This window comes from Dermacentor albipictus, chromosome 8, assembly GCF_038994185.2.
Source record: "Dermacentor albipictus isolate Rhodes 1998 colony chromosome 8, USDA_Dalb.pri_finalv2, whole genome shotgun sequence".
In the NCBI taxonomy this organism is placed as follows: Eukaryota; Metazoa; Arthropoda; class Arachnida; order Ixodida; family Ixodidae; genus Dermacentor; species Dermacentor albipictus.
The window spans coordinates 53,745,788-53,753,160 of NC_091828.1; the positions used below are offsets into that span (position 1 = coordinate 53,745,788).

A 7,373-nucleotide genomic window follows, 5' to 3' on the forward strand; every position below is an offset into this window, starting at 1 on the left:
CGAAGCCTCTGCGATGTACTGCGAAGAAGTGCGTGCGGGTATAACCCCGGGTCGACGCTTGGCCAGCGTCACGACTCGTTAAATCGTCGTTTGCCGGCACTTTATTAAAGTTATTCGTATCCTAAGTGCGTGCTTCCCAGCGACACAATTCATCGCTTGTCATCGCCTACAGTGAAGGTGCCTCTGAGCGAATGTACGCAGTATATGAGTGTGTTGTGCAGTCGAAGGTGCTTGCGGATTACCTCTGCTGGAGCCAGCAGCGATCGCAGATGGATATCATAACGACGCCGCAGCAATCGCAGTTTGGCAGGTGAGGGCTCCTGTGAGCAGTTATGAAATGAGACTTCGAACGGTGGAAGGTGTAGGGACTGTTGAGTCAGCAGTGCTTATGATGAAGGAATGCCATTGCACAGGGTCTTGAAGGGCGAGCGATTCTCGAACGCTGATCGTATTTACGACGTTGTGGCTCCGATACATCACAGATGACAGAGCAGCCATCTCAAACGACTGCTGCGATACGCACTCCTCAGCATCGTCGTGCCCCTCGGCGCATCGATGCCTTGCAAGCAGCTACAGTCACGTGTGGAAAATTATTTACTGTGCGCTACGTCGCCACAATGCAGGCAATGAAATCGTGTTGTGGGGCCATCTCAGCCCGAGAAGATGTATGCATAATGCAGCAACAGTCAACGCTTTGTTATTGATAGTGGTGCTCAGTACATCACCGACGGCAGTGCATTGTGCGTGTGTTATGTCGGCGGTCAAGATTGTTGATGCCTCTCAGCTCGGCACCGAGTCGCTGTAGCCGAGAAATAAGTTGGGCGTGGCCCAACCGTGGTCGGTGCGCGCACAAGTTGTGTGTCACGCGCGGGGCGTGACCTCTGGTTTTGATTGACAGGCGAACTCGTTAAACTCGTGCATCGCGAAACCCCCTCCGGGTTCAACTCGGGAACATGGTGGCGGCAGTAGCAGCCTGGGTCATTGCCTCCAGCGGCAGCAAGCGTCAGTATGACCGTCTGGACCGGTTCACGTACATGACCGACGTAGAATTTCAACGTCATTTTCGCCTGTCGAAGACATCAGTGCGCTGGCTGCGTGACGAGCTAGGCGAAGACTCTCGTCTGCGGAGACAGCGTGGTGGGCTTCACTCGCTCACCGTCGAAGAGCAAGTCCTCTGCGCCCTCCGTTTCTACGGGACTGGGAGTTTTCAAGGAAGCGTCGGCGCCGAGCGTTACATTGGACGTCATCAAACTACTGTGAGCCGCTGTGTTGGAGATGTGTCTGACGCGCTTATCGATGCGGCAGTGCGTAAGGGGTGGCTGGATTTCCCAAAGACTGCGGCTGAGCGGGCGTACTACGAACGTGGGAACATTACGAACGTTGCCGGGTGCGTCGACGGAACGTACGTCGGAATTAAGGCGCCTTCAAGGTCAAACCCAGACGTGGTCAACGCCGACTACTTTACAAGGAAAGCACACTACGCCTTGAACACAATGGTGGCAAGTACGCCTTCCTTTTGCCTTCATGCTTGCCATAATTGGTGTAATGTTGTACCATGTGAGTTATTCAACACTTGAACATACATTCAGAATAATGTTTTTTCTCCACATGATGTGCCAAACATGTTCACATTGGATTTTTTTGGATACTTCTAATAATTATAAAAAATAATGCTGTTTCTTAGGCAGTGATTTGGCCGCTTTGGCTTACATTGCACTAGTAATTTGTGTTGGTATGGCAGAAATATTCGAAACTTTCTTGCAGGTGTGCGATGCTGACCTGCGCATTTTAGATATTGATGCCCGGTTTCCTGGGTCCTGCCATGATGCCCATGATTGGGGGAAATCGGCCATAAGACAGCACTTCGAGCGGGGTCTCCTTATTGAGGATGGCTACTGCTTGCTTGGCAAGTATTTTTTCCCTAAGTGGCTGGATTTGCTGTTAACAACACAGGGGGGTTGCAAAGGACACTGAATTTCTGTGCATAATGATATTCATAAATAAGCAGTTGGTGCAAGAACAGTGTACTTTCAATGATTGCGATGAAAGTTAAAAAAGGTGTTCTGCATCACAGAACACTTCTATATGCCGGTACAGAACCTCCTGTATGCGTGTTAATGTCTGTGTGTGTTTGTATGTGTGCATGTGTATATACGCATACAAACCATAAACATTTCTTTGTGTGGGGGGTGAGGTTAAACTCGCCCACCCCTGCTGCACAGCAGGAAGTGTGCTGCCGTGAATTGAAGCAAAGTTTCCTCCTTGTAAGTTACTAAATGTTCATTTTTCTTTCACAACAATGTGTTTGACATACACTTTGAATCACTGTTTGCAGCAAGGCAGCATGCTTCGTGCTCATTGTGTGTCATGCGTTTATGCATTTCAGCTTTTTAGGACATATAAATTAGTCAAGTTTCCATCATTCTGCAGTGTTCTCACATGCTAAAGAGTTATGGATGCGACTGGAGAAATATTCCAGGCAGTGGGACACAGCCTCACATTTATGTGCATGCACACTTTTGGCGAGTACAGGCACTGAATATTTTCATCCAATGGAGAACACGCCTGAAAGTAGTAATCAAAACTGCACCCTCGTGTTTGCTCATTTTGGCACTAACTGAGCTGGCGGCCATATCTCTTACAAAATGCATTGCCCTTCTTACCATGTCTCAGCTATTATCCTGCTGTGTAAACTTTTCGACAAGGCAGTCAAAATGAGATCCCAACCGATATGGCATTCTGTTGGTGATCTTCAGGAATAAATATCATCATCACCAGCTCATTTTGTTCACTGCAGGACGAAGACCTCCAGTTTAACCAGTCCTGCGCAAACTGATTCAAATTTAAGCCTGCGAACTCCTCAATTTCATCACTCCACCTAACTCTTTGTCGCCCTCAACTGTGTTTCCCATCCCTTGGTATCCATTTTGTCGCTCTCACTGTCAATCGTCTGTCCTACACATTATCTGACCCGCTCAAGACCATCTTTCTTTTCCTCAATGGAAACCAGAACATTGGTAATGGTTTTGTGTGATAAAACTGTGACAGCAACGGCTTCTAAGTGAGTATTATAACAACATCTCCAGCTGCAATGCCTCTCTGTAGAACAATAGCTACACCACCCGAAAGCCGGTTGGCCTGAGTACGGTCGCGCCGTTCAACAGTGAAGCCTTTAAAACGTTTTTGGCGCCTTTCACCTAGGTTTGTTTCCTGTAAGCATAATGCTACGGGAGAGAAGTTAAATAACAGGTCTTTTCTGTCACTTAAGTTATGTAAGAGACCTCTACAATTCCAATGGATCATAAAAGCCATTATAAATGTGAAGGGCAATAAATGATATTAACGAGTGAATGGGAGATAAGAAATAGGTTAGGTGACATGGATCTTAGGAAGGCAGATACAACGGAGCTATAACCCTTAGGTTAGAGCCTTCTTATTTTAGGTGGTTATTGGGATTTTGTCCCTCTTACCGCGCTCGTGAGAGCGCTTGTCCTTCGGTGTCGATGACACCGGAGTTTTTGTTTCGACCTCCATCGCTCTCTCAGAGGCGCTGGAGGACCGAGAGTTTGGCGCCGAGACACGTGTCTCGGGCCTTGGAGTTCGCTTGATCTTAGGACCCTGCGGGGCTGGTGTGTGCGGGGCCTTTCAAGAGGATGGAGCAGCGTCGGCTGCTTCCACCACGGGGGCGTGAGGGGTCTCGGAGGACTCCTGAGACCTCTGTGACGCTGCCCCCATCTGCGTCACATCGGCGTAACTTCTTCGCGGAAGGTACGATAGCCGCTTTCTGGCTTCATAGAACGAGATTTTTCTTGGACAGTTAGAGCAATCACTTCTTTTTCTGTATTCCAGCTAGGGCAGGACCGCGAATAAGCTGGATGATCTCTATTGCACTTAACACAAAGTGGGGAAGAGGTGCAATTGTCAGTTTGATGATCGTTGGAGCTGCATTTAGCACAAGTAGTTCATCTTGGACATGCATGCGAAGCATGTCCAAACCTTTGGCATTTGAAACATCGTCTAGGGTTCGGGATATATGGTCTAACATTTACCTTTACATAACCTGCATCCAGCGAGGTAGGCATTACACTTGTCCCGAAGGTGAGTATAACATGATTTGGTGGGGATTTCTTGATCGTTCCTGCGGATGACAATTCTTTGGACTTTGGTAACATTTTGTTCCTGGAAACCTTCCAGCAGTTCGTCGTCGCTTAAGCCAATAAAATATTCTTCTGATATCACACCCCTGCTTGTATTTAGTGTTCTGTGTGGTGAAATTGTCACTGTTGCGTTACCAGTACTGGTAACTTCTGTGAGCTTTTGCGCACGGTCTTTGTCATTTAGTTCTAGGAGGAGGTCCCCGCTAGACATTTTTGAGGCTTTGTATGTAGGTCCGATTTTTTTTCTTTTAGACACTTGGCCACTAGGAATGGAGAGAGCTTTCTCACTGGTACGTTGTTTTCGCTGTGCAGTATATAGAACTAGGGAAATGACGGAACGTTGCTCCGAAAAGAGAACTGGAACATTGCTTCGGTGGCATCTGCGGCATCTTTTCAGACGCCGATCATAGAGAAAAGAGGCCTGCGCTGCCATGACAAAAATGTGTATGTTCCGCAACAGCGCCGACCCCCCACCACGGAGCCCAACGAGGGGACGCGGCAGAGCTTGTGTACAAGTCTGCACGATGCCAGTCGTACGCCGTCGCTATAACCAAATATGGTGTAGCAAAGGTAGGATGGCCACACAAGGTTAACCCTTGCCGCCAGGAGAAAGGAGGTAAATAGAAGAGAGAAGGAGACAGGAAAGGTAAAAAGTGAGAGATAAAGACGAAGATTCGAGGAGGGAGAGACAGGAAAAGGCGACTGCCGATGTCCTGCAGGTGGGTCACTCTGGAGGTGCCGTCTATGTGAAGCCGAGGCCGAAGAGGTGTGTTGCCTCCGCCGGGGAGGCCTTAAAGGTCCAAACACCCAGCATCGGCTCAACCCCCAGGATACCCCTTTCCCCGGACGCGGCTAAGCCTGGCACTGCTACACGCGGGAGGGGTCAACCCTCGTGTGCTCGGGTACGTGGTGTCGCAACACAGCAAATGCCTGCTAGTAAAACCAGCATAACTGAACTAAAACGCACACTCGATCTTCCCAATCTCCAATCACGTCGTATCATCTCGCGTCTCTGCATGCTTCACTCTTACTACTATCACCCAATAGCCAGACACCCTCGACTACAGCCCGCGCCTGGAATCTCTCCCCGCCTCAACCACAGCTGTCCAATCGCGCACATTCAGTGCTGTACGTCTTCGATGAAGGATTATTTTTTTCCAAATGCAATAACGCTGTGGAACACTCGGCCCGACTGTATTGTCTCTTCCGCCGACCACACGACTTTCCGTGAGAAACTAACAATCCACTACACCTAGAATGGTTCGTCTCAAATGCACTTGCTTATTGACCCCTTTTAAGTAATTAATTGATAGTGATTCGTTCTCACGCATAATATGTTTTTAATAGTATTTATGCAGTATGTATTTTGCTGTATATTATGGTTTCCTACAGTGATTTTGATGATGGTACTGCTTGCTCGGTTTCCTCCTGAGCGTTGTTTCCTTTTCTATTCTTCGTCTATCTTTTCTTCCTCTTTTCTCTCTTTAGCGTGATGAAGAGTTCCTCATACTTTGTTTGCCCCCGCCTTATGTAATGCCTCCGGGCCTTTAAGGCTTCAATAAATGAAATGAAATGACGCAGACGCCCCTGCGCGGGGACATGCATTTCACCGCTAAGCTCCTTCACACGCAGCGAGAAAGGCTGTCTTATGGAGGGGCGATTGCTGAAAAGTGTAGCGCACGTCATATCGGTAACGGTAGCAAAACATGCATGTTCATGATTACAGCGCACTTTAAGGAAATATGTAAAGCTGATGTATGATGTCTGCAGGTGGAGTGACCATTCATTCGATTCGGCATATAAGCTTTCAATGGCACTTGTTCTGAAAGCGCCCGTGGCAAAGCGGATACCTAGATGGCGAACAGGGTCTAGCGTCTTTAGCGCGCTCGGGGCGGCAGAGATATATACCACGGCACCATAATCTAATCGTGACCAGATCAGGCTCCTGTAGAGATTCATTAGGCACTTCCTGTCACTACCCCACATAGTCTGGGATTGAAGTTCCATTAGGTCCATTGTTTTCAGGCATTTTTCTTTAAGATGTGTAATGTGGGGGACGAAAGAGAATCTATTGTCAAGTATAACACCTAGAAATTTGTGCTCTTTGTTTACAGGTATCTGTTGTCCACACAGTTCTAAGCAAGGATCCGGAACCAGGCCTCTCTTTCTTGTAAACAAAACAGAAGAACGTTTATCAGGATTGATTTTAAATCCATTTTTCTCTGCCCACCCTGACACCTTGTTCAAACCATGCTGTACCTGTCTCTCGCATACTGCGAGGTTACAGGATTTGAAACCTATTTGAATGTCGTCCACATAGACGGAATACAAAATGGCCGGTGGTAAGGAAGCACGAAGCGTGTTCATCTTTACGACAAAGAGCGTGCAGCTGAGTACGCCACCCTGGGGTACCCCAGTTTCCTGTATGCATGTACGCCACAGCACATTGCCGACATTTACCCGGAAGGTACGATTGAAGAAGCAGCTTTTTATTACATTTAGCATATTACCATGAATGCCCATTTCTGACAAATCTCTCAAGATTCCGTAGCGCCATGTTGTATCGTACGCCTTCTCCATATCGAGGAATATCGATAACAAAAACTTTTTGTGTACAAATGCGTCACGGATATTTCCTTCAATACGTACAAGATGGTCGCTTCTGGAGCGCCCTTCTTGGAAGCCGCACTGATAGGGATCAACGATTTTGCTCAGTTCAAGGAAATGAATGAGTCGCCGATTAATCATTTTTTCAAACACCTTACAAATGCAACTTGTGAGGGCGGTAACTTGCCACTGAGGAAGGGTCTTTCCCTTGTTGTTTTAAAACAAGGACCACAGTGGCTTCTTTCCATGCGGTGGGAAGGTACCCTGCGTCCCAGATAGTGTTGAAAAGTGTAAGTAGTGTAACCTGCGTGTCATTGTGCAAGTTTTTCAGCATTTCATACATGATTCTATCACATCCCGGTGCAGAGCTCTTGCAGACGCTCAAGGCAGCTCTCAACTCTGCAATACTAAAAGGACGGTAGAACGGTTCATTCTGCCGACACTTTGTTATGAGCGGCTTGCATTCTTCTATTTCTTTACATTTGAGACAGGGTTTTGACTTATTGGTCGAACTTGACACGCTCTGAAAGTGCTCCCCAAGTGAGTCTGCCTGATCAAGCAGGTTATCGCCTTCTGTGTTTACCAGAGGGAGTGAATATGTTTGTCGTC

At 47.6% G+C, this 7,373-nt stretch overlaps 1 protein-coding gene across 1 annotated transcript; it reads left to right on the forward strand.

Annotated features, from left to right (window-relative positions):
• The first annotated feature begins 953 nt into the window (after positions 1–953).
• LOC139049253 (putative nuclease HARBI1) lies at positions 954–3,691 on the forward strand. The gene is made up of 2 exons (XM_070524626.1): positions 954–1,503; positions 3,546–3,691. The coding sequence occupies exons 1-2, from the start codon at positions 954–956 to the stop codon at positions 3,689–3,691; spliced, it is 696 nt and encodes a 231-aa protein (XP_070380727.1).
• The last annotated feature ends 3,682 nt before the right edge of the window (positions 3,692–7,373 follow it).

Excerpts from the sequence above, each read along its gene's own strand:
- LOC139049253 (XM_070524626.1), top strand. The coding sequence starts at position 954 with ATGGTGGCGGCAGTAGCAGCCTGGGTCATTGCCTCCAGCGGCAGCAAG. Across the intron at positions 1,504-3,545 it reads CTTGAACACAATGGTGGCAA|AGGCGCTGGAGGACCGAGAG; the intron begins GTACGCCTTCCT and ends TCGCTCTCTCAG.